Genomic DNA, 21,627 nt, shown 5'->3' with positions numbered 1-21,627 from the left:
AAAAAGTGCATGAGCAGAACTTTGCAAGGGATATCAAGATCAACTGAAAAAACAAAGTTATTATATCAGGATAAAGGGTGGTCAGATGCAATGTTGATTCCTTAAAACCACAAATGAGATTGTCAATTAAAATAAGGACATGGCTGGCATACCAAATTACTTTAGTGTCAGTGTTTAAAGTAGAGGAAGAGGTCAGTGTGCCAGTCATATCAAGGAAATACTGAATCAGGAACAGGGACTCACCAAAATTAATGTAAGCAAACTAAAGAAGAAAATAATAGCATTAAAAAGGTGACAAATCCCATGGACCATATGGTTTGTTAAGAGAGTTCAGGGTTATTATGACACAGAAGGGTTTCCATGTCAGGCTTCTAAAGGAACTAGGCTACAGCACTGCAGATGCTTAATTATAATCTTCCCAAGTTCTCTTGATTTCAGGAACCATTTTAGGATTGGAAAATTGTGCATCACTCCATTATTTAAGGATGGTGAAAGAGGGAAAACCAAGGAATTCTAGACCAGCTAGCCTAACATCTGTTATCAGGGAAATACAAGAGTCTATAATTAAAGGCGCGGTGACTGAACAGCTTAAATTTTTAGCAGATTTGTAAAGGGTTAGTCAGGCATGACCTGTCAGATGCTAGTTTTTGACGAGGTGGCTAAAGTAGTGGACAGTGAAAAGTCTATAAATGCCATTTCTATGGTCTTCCAGAGGCATTTGATAAAGTCCCTCAAGAGACTGTTAGTTAAAGTTTGAAGTCTTTGGAATTGAAGGCAAATGATTGGCCTGGTTAAGAAATTGGCTGGGGGACAGGATACAGAGTAGCAATAGCAGAAAGGTACCCCCCACTAGTCACATCCCACCTATAAATGTATCACAGGATCTGTCAGGACACATACATAATGAATTGTTTTAACAGCAATGTTATGCCATTTATTTGTATAAAGAATCCTTCACATTACCACACTTGAGTTATCAATGTGCTAATGAACAAGATACAAATTTACCTAACGCTCAATTATAATTGGTCACTTGACAACCTGTTGTAAAATTTTGCAGAAAAAAAGCAAGCAGTTAAACCAATTTTAACAGTTATAAATAAGTATAAAATATTTCAAAAAATAAAATTTATCCTATTTTGAGTAGTGTTTAGAAGTGAATGTATAACAGCTCAAAATATAACCTTATACCTGAATATTGAAAATTGGGTTAAAAAAAAAGAAACCCGCTGAATGGAAAGAATGAAGCAGTGTTTCTAAGTCCATTATTGGTTTCTTCCCTCCAGGGTCATTTGATTTTATTTAATATTGGACTGTGGATTTTTGGGCTTTTTTCAGTGTTTATTTCAAAATTTAATATGGACTCCCATAGAAATTGAATTAAATACTGCTTTCATGTTTATTTGAAATAAAATTCAACTAATTTACAGACTGATGAATAACCAATCACTGCATTTGATCCATGCTGCCCATGCCTATATTCCTGTTTGCTTGGCCATAGGTTAAATGCAAATAACATGTTTTGTTAGTTAAAGTACAATAGAAAATGCCCACAATGCCAAGGTTATTCAGCTCCAAGGTGCCTCTGAAAAAATAAGTATGGCAATAATAGCAAAAAAAGTATATGAACAGGAGAAAAATGCACTTTATAGTTCGTAAATTACTTTATTGGTGTTCAGTTAAATCTTTTGTGGTGACAATTATCAACCAGTTTACTTTAAATATTTCATTTGTTCTGGTGCAGAACTTTTACTGTAGTTAAACAACATAACTTTCACTGATTGTCTATTTGTGTCCAAAATGCAATTAGTGTTCAGCTTACACTACACCAATCCAGCTCACTGCACTCTTTCGGACAAGCCAGTCCATTTTGGCATGGTTGTACCCATCAACAATCTCAATGAACCCCAGTGAGGCCCAATCTGTGCAGAGTTTTGGTCCTTTTTCTCAGCACAATGGTAGACTGTAAATACTCAATTGTGGGCCAGCTATACCTCCAGGCCACATTTTGCCACCATTGCCTTGAAAGAATTGGCTAGATGTGCTGAAGGAGTTGTGCAAGTGCCAAGAATCAGCACTATCCATGGCCAGTCATTGCAAGCAATGCTGAACTATATCAAACTAGTAGTTTAACAGTTTGAAGCATTCAATGCTGAAGAATGTAATGCTCTGGTGATGCAACACAAAGCTGATCTGTGGTGGCACAGGACGGGTTAGAAATACATTTGGGTGGTTTAAGCTTTGACCTTTGAAAGGAGGAACCTTGGCATGTAAGATACTAAGTGGAATATGCATGGTTAAAAAAAATCACATTCCCAGGATATGGGAACATGGACACAAAATGGTAGAAGCTAAGATTGTGACTGATGGAGGAGTGCCATATCATACTGATCAATACCCACAATGACCAGCAAGGTAGGGTAGCGGAAGAAAATCACCTGAATCATTTCTATGGAAGGATGACATTAAAGAGCCATTCGGTACTCTGTACTTAAGGAGGTCTAATGTTTGGTGGTTTTAATTTGGTGTAGAATACCACAGTTTGATCAGTTGGTTTTCACTGACAACAAACAGATGTTTTGTGAAGTTCACACAATTCATGAGAAGGTGAAAGATTATTTATTCCAATTTACACACTGATGGTGCTTTTGATTTCTCTGCAGCAATTAAATAGGATGTTGCAAAAGCATTTTGAGAACATTTTCTGAAACTCAGACTAGCACCTCTATTCCTATACACAAGTTGCCAGCTCATCCAAACCTATTAGGTTTGGAAGAGAGTGCAGATTAGCAAATACACAAGCTACAGTCCTTGGAGCAAGGATGGACTTTTTGGGAGGAACTTGGCAAGTCACTTGGGAAAATTAACTGATCCCAGTGCTGTGGCAAATGTGAATGAGTCACTAATAAGATTTTAGGCTGTGGAAGGAAAAAGTTGTTTGAAGCAGAGTATTTACTAGGATTGGTAACAGGTGCAATAAAATTCTGTCCCCATCAACAGTTAAGAAACTGACTTGGCCAAAAATTTAGACATCAGTAGAATGAGTACTTATGGCAGTCTAAATGAATAAAACCATGACCAGAAAAAAACCAGCTGAATAATGAGATCAGATACACTTAAAGTGAACAATGCTGCAAGTGCATAGTTCCATGTAATAAACAGTTTCTGAAAGAAAAAACAGAAAATTTTGTAATACAAGTGTTATTCTGAATATCCCCAAATTCAATTGTTTAAACAAGATTTGCTTTTCCTCAATGTGCGTACATAGATGTCTTGCTTCCCTAATGAAGCTATGTTAAGCAGGGAGGACATATTTTACAATTAATTATTGTTCTATGAAATTAGTTAAAGGCAGTTAACAGCATTCAGATCAGTGGAACAGGTTTGAATTCTATCATCCTCAGTGATCCACTTTGATATTTTGACAATTAACCAGATATCACGTCTCCATCTTTCTCAAACCAATCATTTTGTTTCATTCTGTAAATACCTTCACGCTGTCATCAAATTGTACACAAGATAGTTTTTTTTTAAAGCTGCAAACATTTACCATGCATTATTTTACATGTTCTTGCTGGAAGTGGAGTTAGCATGAAGCCTGCTTTCTGACAAAGTTCATTAGTTCAACATGAACTAAAAGTTTACCTAATTTGGCATCTTAAATGAGATCAGATCTCAACCACATTTTGCATTATGAAGGGTTTCTACTAGGACAATCTGATTTCATTAAATCATAAAAATTGAATGCTTAGTTACAACATATGCTTATTACACAACACTGATTACATTTTCAAAGGGTCAATGATCTTTGGATTACTCCAACATTAACTGTAGCCAAACTGCCAGAAAACCATCTTTTCAGATAAATCCATCAATTCCAACCCCAAAAGCTAGAGATGCCAAAACAAAAATAACCAGTTAAATAAATGATCTTCCAAAAAAATGAATCCTCAAAGAATAAATTAGCAATGGGGATAGCATACTCACATGAGTAAAAATTAATTGAAAATTCAAACTACATTCTATGTACCCTAATAGTCTATATGCTGAGTTTCCATAATTTTAGATATTGTATAAGCAGTGTCTCATTAAAATTGGTTTCTGTAACAATTTCCCACTGCCATGAACTGCAAGTGAACAGAAAACTACTCAAACCTCATTTATTAAGCATATAGAAGAAATTGATCTGATAATTTGCTCTGGATCATTCTGAATTCTTTATTAAGTGTTAGGCAATTTATCCATTTACTGAACAGAAATAAAATTAGACCAAAAGAGAGCTCGATATCTGCCAGTAAATGGAAATTTTGCACAGGGTTAAGCTGTGGATAGATTCAATCCTCAGGGCAGGGGGTGGAGGTTGGAAAAGTCACAACCACTATAATCAGTCACAAGACATTTTACAGTATGATCACATGTTGATCCCACTTTTCATATTAGTGAATTGCAATCAATTATATTCTATTTGATTAGATGAACACACTGCCCACTTGTCCACGAAAATATCCTTGTGATTGCTGGCTTAGAAGTGTCTCTTTATACTGTACAGAAAAGCCATCTTTACTGCGACCATGAGAAACTTTCAAGAAAGCAAGTATTGCCAATACAATCCACACTATCCAAGCACACCAGAGGCCAAACTGGAAAAAAAAAAAGGAAGCCAAAGGTTACTGATGGTTAAACTGCACTAGTTTCTTTATCAATTTCAAAAGCATGACTGCTACAGAACAAAGCTTACCTGTGCAGTACCAAAGTGATCATAAAACAAAGTAGGAACCTCATTCAGATTAAGAGGTTCTTCCTGGGCATCTCTGCAGCTGTAACAATAAAGTAAATTGAACATTAACTAGCTTTATAAAACGAATAGGGATAAAACAATGGTTTAAAAAGGGATCTATTCAATGAAAAAGCTCAAAACTTCCCTACTTTAAGGGACAAAGTTCCAAACAAAAATACAGATTTGATCCTACTTATCTTCTTTGCTCCCCTGTTCAATTTTGACCAGCTTTTGAATGTTCTCAGGTACGGAGGAATGGAAAAGGCTGCTCCCTGATCAATGGATTTGATCCTTCAAGGACCAACCATTTTATACCCCACCAGGAACCAGACCTTTATCAGACCTCCAGGCCTGTGAACTTCAGCTCTCAAGGGGAGAAAGAGGGAGGGTGTGAGTGGGCTGGGCTCTTTGTGGTGGGAGCAGAATTGTATTTCTATACAATCCAATTCCTCACTCCAAAAGGTTCTGGTCTAAGGAACAACCCTACAAGTGGTTACTCAAGTTGGCACCTACAATTTTTGAATCCAGACCACCATGTGGATAGTTAAACAAAAGCATACAAATACCACTTATTTGCCACAGATGTGCTTAAAATATTCATTGAATGGTTACAGCCAAGTGGCAGTGCAAGTCTGAAAATGATAACACTCAGGCAACTGTGCCAGACTTTGCTCCACAAAGCACAACCTGGACACAGGAGCGTAAACCTTTGGTTCTGACTTGAGTGAGCAGATAATTTTGAACAGTTTAGCTGATAAAGGGACCTCTTTTTGCTTCTCTCACCTTCAAAGTGAGAATAAGGCCAAACTAAAGGATTCTCTGTGTAGAAATTTTGTTTCACATGGAGGGAAAACTCAATATACCAACCTCTTTCAATTCTAAAACTGAATGAAGATGTCTTTTGACCATCAGACTAAATTCACTGGGTGCAACTGTCCTGACAGACAACTTCTGCATTTAATGGAAGTCATGGAAATTCAGTACATTGGATCAGTGACCCAAAAGTAGTGCTCAAAACACACCATGCAACATTCCAGGCAATATAGAGACCAGGAAAGAAACAAAAATTGTCATCTGGGATACTGAATGCAACCAATCCATGAACTGTAAGTGTTTAATGAAGTTCAGTTGCATGTATTTATTTATAGTTAATCTCCCAAGCGTTGGGCATGGGGATTCAAGATCAAGTGTAGTCTTCAGGTGAAGAGGGGTTAGAGCAAAGGGGTTAATTGTATGCAAATGTAATTTAATCCCCATTTTAAATACATCATATTCTGTCCTTACTTACATATTCTGCATATAAATTCCCATCAATATGTCTCATACCTGATTGTCATGTTACCCTTGTTTGTGACTGAGTTGCACCATATATTAAGGCCATCGCTCACTGTGGCACTGGCAACCAGCATCAGCAAAGCAATGGTGCAGCTAAGAAGCATGCTTACAAATTCTGAAAAGGGTGATCTACAAAGAGATAAAAATCAACTTAAAAGATGACACACACATCAATCAGTATGTGAATTTAAAAAGTATTACCCATTGGATAGCGATAATCAAATCTAATTAATCTAAGCTTCCCCACCACCAGTTAGGCTGACTGGCAGTTACCTGTTTTCTTCTTTTGTTTGATCAGAACTTAATGTTTGCAACCCTTCAGTCCTCTAGCATCATTCCCATATCCAATTGCAAGATTGTGGCTAGAGCCTCTTATTTATACCTTTCCTTCCCTTAGATGCATTCCATCTGAACTGGGTGACTTTTCCCACTGAGTACCACCAGTTCAAGTAGTTCATGGATAATTAGACTTATTTCCAATTCATTTCCTTTGAAATAGTTGTCATCCATTCCTCAAATTCAGCCCTTGTATATAAGCAGCTCAAATAATTCACTGGCTCACTCATTTCCCCAGTTAGAATGTTATCTCAAAACGACTCCAGCATAACAAACTAAACTGACATCTACACAAGTTGGATTCTTGATTCAGTAAATTGGAATCAAACTTTGCTTAGTTTTCATTTGTGAGGTTTGATGGAAAGATTATCTGAACACCTGCTATTTTTCTATTTCTATGCTATCACTTTGAGAACTCAAACTTAGTCATGCATAAATTAAAACTCATTAGCTTGCTCTCTGTAATCCCCAGTTAGTGTTTGCACAATCACTTGGCTCAATTTCTTCAGTCATTCCTTGTACTTAATAAACTCTGCTCAGTCTTCAAGTTCTAACATCTGTGATTCCTGCTAGTTTTCAAAAGGACCTTTTTTCAAAATACTTTCAAGTGCACTTCAATTTCTACTTTTCATCCTTCGCTTAATTCTGCTTCTAATTAATCCACTGAAATTTTTATAATTCTAAAGTCTCCTCTTCAGAGGAAGAAGTTTTGTTATATTTAGCCTGACAAATTTGACAATCATTGAGCACATACTAATCCTTTCTGATAGGATAAATATTAAATCTGTCATCAGTACTCACTTGGTTGTATTCCAGATTCAGGAATGTAATCGTCAATTTTTAGCTCAGATACTAAGCATTAATTTATAAAACTGGGTTTTTACAAATGCTCCAGCTGTATTAGCCTTGCAACACAAACATGCTTAAATTGCAAATGCTCTTCTGCAAGCCTCACCTATTCCCCTCCACAAGATTTTCTTCTACTTAATCTACTCTAACTTGTTTTCCTCAGAATTTCTTTTCCTTTTGACTCTCCATTTTGGAGATGGGATCAAATTGCAAAATAGTGGGTTTGCACAGCTCAAGAAGAGACTGAGTATTTCTAACCCAGCTAAAAATCTCATGTCTGACAATTGCCAGTTGAGACTTGGCCTGGTCACTGACACACAAACCCTTATGGTCTGTTGGTGAACAGGTAGGTAGTTATTTGCAGTTCCCAGAACTTGATCACAACTGACATAAAACCTGCAGAGTACAAAATCGAGTCACCTCTTATTTTCTACAGTTAACTTGCCTACCCTACCTTTGAATCTTGAATTTACTCAAAATTAAGTTCTCAGCAATACAATTTCTCATTTACCCAAGCTGCTATCTCCAACCTGAATTGATGGTTTACTGCAGTTGGCAGTTACTATCATTAAGTTGTATTCAAATTAAGAGATAACAAAAGTAATGTAACATCTACACATGTTAAACAATTCAAGAACCATTTGGCTCCAACTCTGGCTACAAGCAGAAGATAGACCAGTCTGTTTTCTGATATTTGGCTACATGACCAGATATAGAAACAATCCTAACAAAAACTCTGACAAGCCCAACCTCAGAATAATTATGCCAAGCCTATGAAAAGCATGCTCTAGAAAGAGGTTTGAAGCAAACTGAATGACTTTGAACTGTACAAACTGGAATAAGAGGAGCCAATAATGTTCTCTCATTGGAGCAGAGTGTCTAACATTAGATGTGATTCCATGATTGGACAACATTTGCTAAATAATCCTCAAAGTACTAAGAATTATGCTGACAACCAATTTAAGATTGTCAGTCGGCTCAGTGTGACACATTTGCATGTGCTGGAAGCTACATATATTAATACACAGGGCCTAGTTCTTTGCAGACAGAAAGAACATGTATATACATTGCACCTGTTTCAGCCAAACAAAATAAGTGACAGTCATTCGCTGACTCACTCCTCAGGGCAATGCCTTGACCAATCAGGGTTAAGCTGCCTGGTTTAAATTTCGAATAATGCTTGGCAGTTAACATCCATCACCATCAGTGGGTGCATTCTCCATGGCAATGCCACTTGCCAATCACTCAGCACTGTCTTCCCTTTATCAGGACACTCTCAAAATTACCAATATGAGTGCAAGATGAAAAGCTTTTTCAGCAATGTTCAGAACAGGCCATTCAGCCCAACTGGTCTATACTGTATTTATGTTCCACACAAGCTTTCTCCTGCCCCTCTTCAACTAACCCAGTCAGTATATCCTTCTGTTCTTTTCACATTCGTGTTTCTCTAACCTCCCCCTGAAAGGTATCATGCCAATCACCTCAAATACTTTGTGGTAGAGAATTCTACATTCTAACCATGCTTTGGGTTAGAGATGTTTTGCCCTGAATTCCGTTTTGGATTTATTAGTAATTCATCTTCAACTTACAGCCCCTAAATTTGGTCCCCGACAAGTGGCAACAGCTTCTCTATGTCTACCCTATTAAACACCTTCATAATTTTACAGACTGCCAATGAATCACTCATTTTATTTTCCATTGTATTCATTCATGCTTAATTGTTCTTGCACAGCAAAAAATACATTTAAGGCTCATCCTTCAAGACCTTGTCCCTATTTGAAACATTTAAATCTATATTCTTCTACTGCATGCTCATTTACTCAATTATCATTGTTTAGCAAAGTATCACTCTTTCGCATATCTACTTTAACTGAATGCTAAGCAGAACCAGAAATTGAGTTCTTAAAAAAGGTCACAGGTCGGTCTCTCCACAGAGGTTGCCAGACCAACCGAGTATTTCCAGCATTTTCTGTTTTTAAATTAGAGTATAAAAGTCAGTTGGTTTCCTGAATGTAAATGAATGTGTAGTTTATCTAAATTAGAAATATGCAATAAGTTACACAAACACATGCTATTCGCCAATTATCAAGACAAGCAGATTCAGGTGGAGAAATTAGAATTTATTGACATACCCCAGAAGATTAATCCTGCTCACTTCCCCATTTCTAGTCACCAGGAGCACTTAAAGGCAAAACTAATTAAGTGAGATTTCAACTTTTTTAAAAAGTAAGACAGTTCAATATTAATTCACAATAACTAAATTCATTCTACTTTCTATAATTGTTTTTTTTTCTTTGAAATATATAGCATTTTCCCTTCAACAAATCCCAATGCTAAATGCTGATCAAAGCTCAGCGAGAACTAAACTCCCTCTCCTTGACCATCCAAACTCATCACCAGTATTTCGTAGTAAATGGACTAACTGCAGTTCTTCCATAAGCTTTTGATGTCTGCATAAAGATTCTGAATTTAAATTAAACTTATGTGCTATATTAAAATAAATTAACTCTACTCAAGCAGACCTCAAAAATTGCCTCAAATGGTCTTCTTCCAGATCTCAAATACTATTTCTGTCACAATATTCCCAACAAAATGTCAAACATGCATATGAAATACCAGAGGACTGTTACTCCTGTTAACTTTCCACTTTTAAAGATTATACTTTGGCTACATGTAGCCATAATGCATTCAAGACAAGCTGCAACTAACAATTTAGTTTTGAAGCACCGGTCAATTCGCTTATTATATCAGATCAGGGAGCATCGGCATAAACATTTAGCCCCACAAACCTGTTCCACCATTCAATGAGATTATGGCTGATCTACAACCTAAGTCCATATACCCTACTTTTCCCTATACCTTTTCACAGCTTATGACGCAGCTTTCAAAGTAACAATTGATCTAGCATCAATTACAACTTGTAGAAAAGAGTTCCAAACTTTTAGCACCCTTTGTGCAGATGCGATTCATGATTTCACTCCCCAAAGGTTTGGCTCCAATTTTCAGACTATGCCCCCCTAGTCCTAAAGTCCACAACCAGAGAAATAGTTTCTCCCTAGTTACCCTATCTGGTACCCTTAATTTTGAAACTTCAATCAAATCACCCTTAAAACTTCCAAATTCCAGGGAATACAAATGTAGTTTGTGTAAATCTCTCCTCCTAACTTAACTCTTTGAAGTCCAAGTATCATTCTAAACCTATGCTGCACTCCCTCCAGGGCCCACCTACAAGAAAGAAGAAAAAAAAATCAGTTTTGACTTCAACCTGCAAACCTGGTGAGCAAATACCATAGCATAACCCTCCCTAATTGCTGGCAAGTCACAATTTCACTCCGCCAATATTCCGACAAGTGCAACCCTACTTTAAGTAGGCAACTTTTGTCCAAACCACCCTTGCACACATAGCAATTTCACTGCTAACTCTCTCCTGCCAGAATTTCAGCAAGATCAGTGGAGGGCAGTGAACCAATCCCAGCCGCAGCCCACAAATTTAGGGTGACTTTGTTCGAATGTTTGCTTGCAAGCAAATGCGTTTTGCAATTACAAAATAAACGCAGTGCCAAACTCAAGATGGAACTTCACCCGCAACAGGGTCAGAATTGAAGTTATATCGCGAATCACGGGTAGAAACAAAGCAGGAGATGGCCATTCAGCCTCCCGAGCCTACGCCACCATTCAACCCCCCTTCCTAACAGCACTGTGGGTGTACCCACAACACAAGGACTGCAGCGGTTCAAGGCAGCAGCTCACCACCCACCTACTCAAGGGCAATTGGGGATGGGCAACTACTGGCCTAGCCAGTAAAGCTCACACCCTGCAACGCAATAAAAAACTGGTTCACAGCTGATCTTCTACCTCAAGGCCACTTTCCCCACACTAATTCAGCAATCTATCAATCTCTTGTGAACACACAGAAAGCCTCTGGGGTAGAGAATCCCAAATTCTCCACCTGCTGAGTGGAGAAATTCCTCCCCCATCTCAGTCCTAAAGTCCTTATTCAGGGTGTATTAAGTCAAGTGAGTTAAAAGGTGGCCGAGTGGCTTACTCCTCGAAGCCCCTGTAGAGGAGGTAGGTGCTCCTGAAGCCCTGCAGCGCCGAGTAGGCGCAGCTGAAGATGCTTATGAAGAGGCTGTAGCGGCAGGCGGACGGCGGACCCCAGTGCAACAGGCGGAAGCAGTGCGCCTGCGCGCAGCCGGCGCTCCAGCTGCCGTTCGGGCGCTGCCAGCGCCCCGCTCCGTAGAGCAGGCAGCGCCCCCGCAGCTGGTGCTGGTCCTGACCCAGCGGCACGGCGGCGAACAGCGCCAGCACGAAGGCCAGCAGGTAGGCGGTGCACTGACAGAACAGGAGCCGGTTGCTGATCCCCATCGTCGAAAAACAGCTTTCCGCGTGTTAAGTTTAAAATTAGACGAGGAGCCCGCTCTCTGGCCGCTTCTATTTTGTTTTCACCACCACCACCACCACTTCTCTCACTCTTGGAGACCCTCGTTTCACAAGCCCAACACTTACTGCTGGCGCCGAGAGCCGCTCGAGCCATTCAAATAGAGGCGGTTAAAAGGGGGCGGAGCCTCACTTAAAGGCGCAGCGCATAGCTACAGGAGGAGGCTAGTTAGCCTCTCATTTTAATGCGCAGTGCATAGCAACAGGAGGCCATTCAGCCCCTACAGGGCTACAGGTCTTGTGCTGGGAAATGGGATTAGAATAGATAGGTGCTTGATGGCTGGCCTGAGCATGATGGGCCTGTTTCTGATCCTTCGACCTTTTGTTTATGACATCTTTTGCAATCTCTCCTTTGCCTCCACCTATTACTGGCCTTCTATCCAGCTTCACCTGTCCCACCACCTCCCCCTCCCCCCGCCTTATACAGTATATATTTCACCACATTTCTATCTCTCTTTAGTACTGAAGAAGAGTCATCTGGACTCTGTCTTCCTCTCCACAGATGCTGTCAGACCTGCTGAGTTTTTCCAGCAATTTTTGTTTTTGTTTTGGGCCTGTTTCTGTGGTGTATAACTCTATGGTTCAGTTAAAGGCACACAGTGCATAGTAACAGGAGGAGGCTTTTCAGCCCTTCATTTAAAGGTGCAACGCATAGCAACAGGAAGAGGCCATTAATTCCTTCGAGCCCTTTCTACCAACCAACCAATGGCTGATCTACAGTCTAGCTCCTTATACCCGCCTTTGTTCCAGATCCCTTCATAACATCAAAGGTTATTGTGGGAAATAAAAGCTCGTGGTATAGGGGGTAACATATTGGCATGGATAGAAGATTGGCTAGCTAACAGGAAACAGAGAATAGGTGTAAATGAGTCATTTTCTGGTTAGCAAAAAGTAATGAGTGGTGTGCCACAGGGATCAGTGCTGGGGCCTCAACTTTTTACAATTTATTTAAATGACTTGGATGAAGGGACCGAAGGTATGGTTGTTAAATTTGCTGATGATGCAAAGATAGGTAGGAAAGTAAGTTGTGAGGCAGACATTAGGAGGCTACAAAGGGATATAGATAGGTTAAATGAGTGGGAAAAGATCTGGCAAATGGAGTATAATGTGGGAGAATGTGAAATTGTCCATTTTGGCAGGAAGAATAATAAAGAAGCATATTATCTAAATGGTGAGAGATTGCAAATCTCTGAGATGCAGAGGGATCTGTGTGTCCTAGTGCATGAATCGCAAAAGGTTAGTATGCAGGTGCAGCAAATAATTAGGAAAGCTAATAGAATGTTATCGTTTATTGTGAGGGGAAATGAATACAAAAGTGGGGAAGTTATGCTTCAGTTATACAGGGCATCGGTGAGACCACATCTGGAGTACTTGGTGGGGAGTACTGTGTACAGTATTGGTCATCTTATTTAAAGAAGGATGTAAATGCATTGGAAGCAGTTCAGAGAAGGTTTACTAGACTAATAGCTGGAATGGGCAGGTTGTCTTATGAGGAAAAGTTGGACAGGGTAGGTTTGCATCCACTGGAGTTAAGAAGAGTAAGAGGTGACTTGATTGAAACATATAAGGTCCTGAGGGGACTTGACATGGTGGAAAGGATGTATCCTCTTATGGGAGAATCTAAAACTAGAATCTAGAACTATTTAAAAATAAAGGGCTGTCCATTTAAGACAGAGATGAGGAGAATTTCTTTCTCTGGGGGTTATGAGTCTTTGGAACTCTCTTCCACAAAAGGTGGTGGAAGTAGAGTCTTTGAATATTTTTAAGACAGAAGTGCCTCAAGGATAGACTCTTGATATGCAAAGGGGTGAAAGGTTATTGGGGATAGGTGGGAATGTCGAATTGAGGTTAGCCATAATCTTATTGAATGGTGGAGCTGGGTCGAGGTGCCGAGTGGCCTACTCCTGCTCCTAATTTGTATGTTTGTATGTTAATAACTTTTGTCAACAAAAATCTTACCAATATCAATTGCAAGAAAATACATGGAAATAAATGCATATAAACTTGCACATAGGAACATATGAGTGGGAGTAGGCCATTCAGCCCCTCAAACCTGCTATAAATGCAATATTTTTAAAAATTTAACATTAACAATTGATCTAGCATCAATTGTTGTTTGCAGCACCTTTCATGTGTAGAAAGACCTGGCTCCAATTTTTAGACTATGCTCACTAGTCCGTGACTGCCCAGTTGGCAGAGTTTCTTCCACTCCACCCTATCTGTTCCCCTTTAATATCCTGCATACTTTATTAATTCACCTGCTACCCTTCTAAATTCCAGGCAATGAAAACCAAGCTTGTTTAACCTCTCCTCATGCTTAACGCTTGGAGTCCAGGTATTATCCTTCTCCCTGGTTTGCCACCTTGACATGGTGGAGAGACTTGGGTCTTCTGACAATCCGTAGAGCAATGTCGTCATTAAAAAAAACTTAAACAATGAGTGACCCATCCCTGGACCATTGTGTGGACCCAGGGAGTTTGGAGAGAGGACAATTACATCCATTAGAAATATAAATTATTCATATGGATTACAGAATCAAAGAGTTGTGTTGAAGTTAAAATAATTAAACATTTCTGTTTGAGACCACCCTAGAGCATGCCACATTGTCATAAAGATAGGCTGTGGGGGGTGGAAAGTCCTTTTGTTTAACTTATAAGACCATAAGATGTAGGAACAGAAATAGACCATTCAGCCCTGGAGTCTGTTCCACCAATGAGATCATGGCTGATCTCATAACTCCACTTTCCTGCCTTTTCCCCATAACCCTTGATCCCTTACTGATTAAAAATCTGTCTATCTGTGCCTTGAATATATTTAATGCCCCAGCTTCTACATCCCTCTGCAGTAAAGAATTCCACAGATTAACTACCCTCTGAGAGATGAAATTCTTCATCTCTGTTTCAAATGGGCGACCCCTTGCTCTGAGATTATGCCTTCTGGTCCAAGACTCTCCCACAAGGGAAAACAACCTCTTAGCATCTATCCTGTCAAGTCTCCTAAGCATCTTATGGGCAGAACTTTTCCCTTGGCATGTAGGATCAGTGGGCAGGGCAGTCGGGAAGCTGACCGCCACCCACGATCAACAGCACACAGTGATTTCACACTGGTGGGCCAATTAAGGCCGCCCAGCATGATACGCAAGCAGCAGCGCTGAGCACTGCCTATGTGAGCGGGGGGAGGAGGGCGAGTAGGCCTAGTGTGAACTTCGCGCATGCGTGCGAGAGAGCACTGAATAATCTCCCTGAGGCATGGAGCTGACTCAATGAGATGAAGACGATATTGAAACAATTAATAAAGCACAGAAAAATGTAATGAAACATGTCCCCTCATGTGACTGTCACATGAGCAGGGACATGTTTTTAATTTAAAAATAAAGTTTTTATTTTGTTTGCATTTGCTTTTAGCAACCTCATCCTGCCGATGGATGAGGTTTCCCAAAAAATCCTTTTTGCCTGCCCGCCAACCATTAAGTTGAACGGGCAGTGAAAAATTAACGACAATTGATATCTCAGTTTAAATTCCTTGAAAAGCCAGCTGGAAGATTTGCGCTAGCTAGCAACTAGTGAAAGAAATCTACAGTGGTCCTCATAGAGCCTTTTGGTAGAAAGCAATCAATAGAGTTAGCTTGGAAAGTTATGGGTATGTAGTTGGGTATCTGCCAGCAATCCAAACAAGGAACTGAAGTAGTCATGTGATCTGTAATGAAAAGGTGGAGGGTCACATAGCCGAAAAAAGCTAATGGGAAGGACTCCCATTGAATCTTACCTCAGATGATATCTGTAACACTGAGGAGTATTAAAGTTAATTCCGGAGGGCTGTGGCACACCTTTGGGTTGGTCCCTAGAGAAGTGAATGCCCCTTCAAGATTGGTGTAATGTATAAGGGAATTCTTGCGGGGAGGTAAGAAGTAAAACTGTATTCATAGTAAAAAAAGTGATCAACTATAGTGTTAATAGTGCTTACTTGGTTAATTTCTCTTTATATACAATAAAGTTTGTTTTCATTTAAAAATATGAAATCTTGTGGTGTCATTCTGTTGGTTAACTGCTGGGCGTTCAGATTTCTTCTTTAAACATTAAAGGTCCCTTTCAGGATCGTAACAGGAGTATATGATTTCTGTTTAAAGAACTTTCTGATACAGCTCATGAATGGTGGAGGTATATATTCATTACTTTAAAAGACCTTCTCATTTTCTGCTTGGAAAATTCAAACTTTTTTTAGCTGCTTTACAGTCAAGGGCAGTCACTCTCACTTTCATTTTTGTGGACAGTCAAGATAACGAGAAATGAGTTCCGTGGGGCAGGAGCAAGCTGACACGATCGGACTACATCAAGCCATTGTTTCCAGGACTGTCACTGACCTCATCTCCTCTGGGGATCTTCCTCCCACAGCTTCCAACCTGATAGTCGCCCAACCTTGGACGGCCCGCTTCTACCTCCTACCCAAAATCCACAAACAGAACTGTCTCGGTAGACCGATCGTGTCAGCTTGCTCCTGCCCCACAGAACTCATTTCTTGTTATCTTGACTCCCTTCTCTCTCCCCTTGTCCAGTACCTTCCTACCTACATCCGTGATTCCTCTGACACCTTACGTCACATCAACAATTTCCAGTTCCCTGGCCCCAACCGCTTCCTCGTCAACATGGACGTCCAATCCCCCTACACCTCCATCCCCCACCGGGATGGTCTGAGGGTCCTTAGCTTCTTCCTCGAACAGAGGCCCGAACAATCCCCATCCACCACTACTCTCCTCCACCTGGCTGAACTTGTTCTCACACTGAACAATTTCTCCTTCAACTCCTCTCACTTCCTCCAAATAAAAGGTGTGGCTATGGGTACCCGCATGGGCCCCAGCTATTCCTGTCTCTTTATGGGGTATGTGGAACATTCCTTGTTCCAGTCCTACTCTGGCCCCCTTCCACAAATCTTTCTCCGGTACATCGATGATTACTTCGGTGCTGCTTTATGCTCTCGTCGGGACTTGGAAAAATTTATTAATTTTGCTTCCAATTTCCACCCCTCCATCATTTTCACATGGTCCATCTCTGACACTTCCCTTCCGTTCCTTGACCTCTCTGTCTCAATCTCTGATGATAGACTGTCCACCAATATCCATTACAAGCCTACCGACTCCCACAGCTACCTCGACTACAGCTCCTCACACCCCGCTTCCTGTAAGGACTCCATCCCATTCTCTCAGTTCCTTCGCCTCCGTCGCATCTGTTCCGATGATGCTACCTTCAAAAACAGTTCCTCTGACATGTCCTCCTTCTTCCTTAACTGAGGTTTTCCACCCATGGTCGTTGACAGGGCCCTCAACCGTGTCCGGCCCATCTCCCGTGCATCCGCCCTCACGCCTTCTCCTCCCACCCAGAAACATGATAGGGTCCCCCTTGTCCTCACTTATCACCCCACCTGCCTCCGCATTCAAAGGATCATCCTCCGCCATTTCCGCCAACTCCAGCATGATGCCACTACCAAACACGTCTTCCCTTCACCCCCCTTGTCGGCATTCCGTAGGGATTGTTCCCTCCAGGACACCCTGGTCCACTCCTCCATCACCCCCTACTCCTCAACCTATGGCACCTCCCCATGCCCACGCAAAAGACCTGCCCCTTCACTTCCTCTCTCCTCACCGTCCAAGGACCCAAACACTCCTTTCAAGTGAAGCAGCATTTCACTTGCATTTCCCCCAACTTAGTCTATTGTATTCGTTGCTCCCAATGCGGTCTCCTATACATTGGAGAGACCAAACGTAAACTGGGCGACCGCTTTGCAGAACACCTGCGGTCTGTCCGCAAGAATGACCCAAACCTCCCTGTCGCTTGCCATTTTAACACTCCACCCTGCTCTCTTGCCCACATGTCTGTCCTTGGCTTGCTGCATTGTTCCAGTGAAGCCCAACGCAAAGTGGAGGAACAGCACCTCATCTTCCGACTAGGCACTTTACAGCCTTCTGGACTGAATACTGAATTCAACAACTTAGGTCTTGAGCTCCCTCCTCCATCCCCACCCCCTTTCTGTTTCTTCCCCCTTCCTTTTGTTTTTTCCAATAAATTATATAGATTTTTCTTTTCCCACCTATTTCCATTATTTTTAAATATTTTTAAATCTTTTATGCTCCCCCCACCCGCACTACAGCTATACCTTGAGTGCCCTACCATCCATTCTTAATTAGCACATTCGTTTAGATAATATCACCAACTTCAACACCTATGTGTTCTTTTGTTCTTTTGTCTGTGACATCTTTTGGTGATCTGCTTCTATCACTGTTTGCTTGTCCCTACAACCACACCACTCCCCTCCACTTCTGCACCCCCCCCCCGCCCCATCTTAAACCAGCTTATATTTCACCCCGTCCTTGGATTCACCTAGTTCTGTTGAAGGGTCATGAGGACTCGAAACGTCAACTCTTTTCTTCTCCGCCGATGCTGCCAGACAATTAAATTAGTCATTTCTGGATTCTTACAGCATTCCTCAACATATGAAAATTACCTATCACAAATGCTAACTTCCTAGCAAGTGCCCTACTAGTAACTCCTAACTTTCTCTCCTGGCATCAGCCCCCTTAGCAAGTGTCCCCTGACAAATGCTATCCCCTGCCAAGTGCAAAGACACTTGGTAAGTATTGTCTTTTTAAAACCTTTCTGCAGGCAGCTTTTGCAACATTCCGCCCAAGCTATGCACCTGTGTCACTACAACTAATAAACAACCAAATGTTTGTAATTCTTGACCAATAGGAAAAGTGCTTCTGGCTTTCCTACAATAAACTAACCTTAACTTCTACCCTTTATTTACAATTGTAGCCCTCAGGCCATCCTTCTAGGCAATCAGCATCCTGGTTTTGGCTTCTGTTTACTGCTAATGCTAGACTCACTGGAGCCCAAATGTGCAAAAGTGCCCCAGCTATAAATCCACATGTTCTTTCTTTTTGGGCAGAATTTTTCCCCCATTGAGGGGCAAGTTCAGGAGCGGGTGCACCTCTGATCAGCACCCCTGATCAGGGGCGCGCCGCCATTTTACGTGGGCTGTCCAATTCCCGCCCAGTGTGACGTCTGCCAGGAAGCACTATGCACTCTCTGTGCGCTGGGGGGGGGTGTGGATTCCCTAAGCCAAGAGTGCGCTCTTTCGCACATGCATGTGAAAGAGCGCACTCATCTCTCTGAGGCTAAGTGCTGCCTTGGAGTTCAGCACCAAATTCAAAAATGGTAAATACAGAAAAATAAAATTTCCCTGCAATGTCCCCTCATGTGACACTGTCACATGAGTTGGGACATGTCCATCACTTTTAATTAAACTTTTATTAAATTTTTAAAAATCTACATCAAACCTCATCCCGCCCATGGATGAGGTTTCATGTTTCTTCTGAAGCCCACCAGGGCTCCCGGCCTACACGCCAACCTTAAGGTTGGATAGGCAGGTCCTTTAATGAGCTCAATTACATTTTGAATTGGCCATTGACAGGTCGGTGGGCACACAGCTGATTCGGCTGTGCCACCCACACCACCCACCCCCCCCCCCCCCCCCCCCAGACCTGAAAACTGAAATGACATGGGGTGACGTCAGGAGTTCCGCCCGACGTCATTCCACGTCGACGAGCGGGCCCCCCCCCCCCCGACCTCAATATCCTGCCCAAAGCTACATTACAGTATTTTGGCACTTAAAGAGATGCCAACTTAAACACTGCTTAGCAACATTCCAATAACAAAGGGACATAGGAGCAGGAGTATGTCATTCAGCTACTCAAACCTGCTTTGCCATTCAACCAGATCATGGCTGACCATCTACCTCAGCGCCATTTCCCACGCTATCCCCATATTCCTTGATGTCATTATTATCTGGAAACTTATCAATCTCTGTCTTGAACATACTTAAGACTGAGCTTCCCCAGCCCTCTGGGATAGAAAATTCCAAAGTTCTCTACCCTCTATTTGAATAGAAATAATGTGCAGGGGTGCAGGGAAAAGGCAAGGCAATAGCACTAGGTTATAATGCTCATTTGGGGAGTCAGTGCAGGCTCGATGGGCTGAATGGCCTCCTTCTGTGCCATTAAAATTCTGTGATTTCTGAGTGAAGAAATTCTTCCTCATCTCAGTCCAAAATGGCTTACCCTCTATTATAAGTCTATGACCCCTGGTTCTATACACCTCAGCCAAGGGAATGATCCTTTCTGCATCTACCCAGTCTAGCCCTTTAAGAATTTTGTAAAATTCAAAGATATCACCTCTCATTCTTCTAAACTCTAGAGAATACAGGCCCAGTCTGCTCAAAGTTTCCTCATAGGACAGTCAAGCCATTCCAGGAATTAGTATGGTGACCCTTCATGGCACTCCCTATGCACAAATTGAGACTTTTCATCACTAAGCCTATGTACAGTACAATTTGATAACATAAACCTTATCAATTACAATTATCAAATGTGTCAAAGAGGTGAAGTCTAACAATGGGATCCTTACATGGGAAGGGATATAATTAAGATTGAAGCGATCCAAAGATGTGCTGCATGATTCTGCATGAATCAGTATGGGGAATACACTAGTGTTACACCTTTGATCAAAGAATAGGAATGGGAATCACTACAGCAAAGGAGAGAGAAAAATAGTCTGACCATGTTTGATAAAATATGGAATGGACTAGTGGGAATTGACAGAAACAAGTACTTAATGCTCTCCAATAATGACAAAACACGAGGTAGCCATTCACACAAACTACAAATACCATTTGTTTCCAAGACAATGCATCAACAATCTTTCTTCCCAAGGACAATCCCACAGTAGAACAAGCTGCCGAAGGAAATAGTCACAGCCCCATCACTTGAAATCATCAAGACTCATCTTTAGGTTATTTCCATTTTAAAGTTTTCATCATCAGGACCACCATTTCAGCAGGTCATATCTGATTTAGCTAGAACTATCCATATAAATGTTGGTGAAATACAGATATTAGTCTGTGTTGCCAACACAACTAAAGCAGAAGCATTTGGATATCAGCAAGGAGAAAAGCACTTAATTGGCAATTCATCCCTCACCTTAAACATTCACTTTCTCCACCACTGACACAAAGTGATAGCAGTGTGTATCATCTATAAGATGCTCTTCAGCAACTTGCAAAGGCTCCTGCAGCAGCACCTTCCAAACCCGTGAGCTCTACCACCTAGAGTAAGAGCAACAGACACATGGAAGTTCCCCTCCAAGTCACACAACATTCTGACATGGAAATATATCGCTGTTCCATTATTGTTGCTGGGTCAAAATCCTGGAACTCCCTCCCAAACAGAACTGTGGGTGTACCTACATCACACCACCTCCTTCTCAAAGGCAGTTAATGATGGACGATAAATGCTAGCCTGCCAGCGATGCCCACTTCCCATGAATGAATAATTTTTAAAAATACATTCTTGGATTGTGCATTGCATAGTTGGATATTGGACAGTAACAATATCCTTTGTGATGTGAGCTGAATGTTAGTATATTTTATACATTTAACGCTATCTCTAAAAATAGGTTCAGAAAACTCTTGGTCAAACAAAAACCATTCCATGGTGTTATTTCATAGCAAACAATTATCCAGACCAACAGTTATGATCAGAGTTACCCAGTTCAATCAGTACAATTTATCTTTGTCTAATAAAAAAAACTCTTAACTAATCCCTAGAACTTCAAGCTTCTTTCAGTCATTGCATGGCCTCAATGACTGCAACTTTCACTGGACCTGACATTGGCCATGTCTGCACAGCTTTCTGGTTTAAAAAACCTGATTGGCACTTAGATCTTTGAGGTTGCTTCTCTCTCTGTTCATGGCAGAAATTAAGAGATTTACAAACAAATGAAAACAATGTTCAGTCCCCTCTACAGTGCCATTTCAAGTTATGCACATCATAAACAACTTACATC

At 41.0% G+C, this 21,627-nt stretch overlaps 1 protein-coding gene across 1 annotated transcript; it reads right to left on the bottom strand.

Annotated features, from left to right (window-relative positions):
• Window positions 1-1,377: 1,377 nt before the first annotated feature.
• Window positions 1,378-11,662, bottom strand: LOC121288818 (transmembrane protein 179-like). The gene is made up of 4 exons (XM_041207568.1): window positions 11,343-11,662; window positions 6,104-6,241; window positions 4,739-4,817; window positions 1,378-4,640 (listed from the first exon to the last, which is right to left on the bottom strand). The coding sequence occupies exons 1-4, from the start codon at window positions 11,660-11,662 to the stop codon at window positions 4,470-4,472; spliced, it is 708 nt and encodes a 235-aa protein (XP_041063502.1). The 3' UTR covers window positions 1,378-4,469.
• Window positions 11,663-21,627: the final 9,965 nt, after the last annotated feature.

The sequence above is a fragment of the Carcharodon carcharias genome, chromosome 2 (genome assembly GCF_017639515.1).
Source record: "Carcharodon carcharias isolate sCarCar2 chromosome 2, sCarCar2.pri, whole genome shotgun sequence".
Taxonomy (NCBI): Eukaryota; Metazoa; Chordata; class Chondrichthyes; order Lamniformes; family Lamnidae; genus Carcharodon; species Carcharodon carcharias.
Note: the sequence above shows the minus strand (reverse complement) of the source record. Positions and strands in the feature narration are given on the sequence as shown.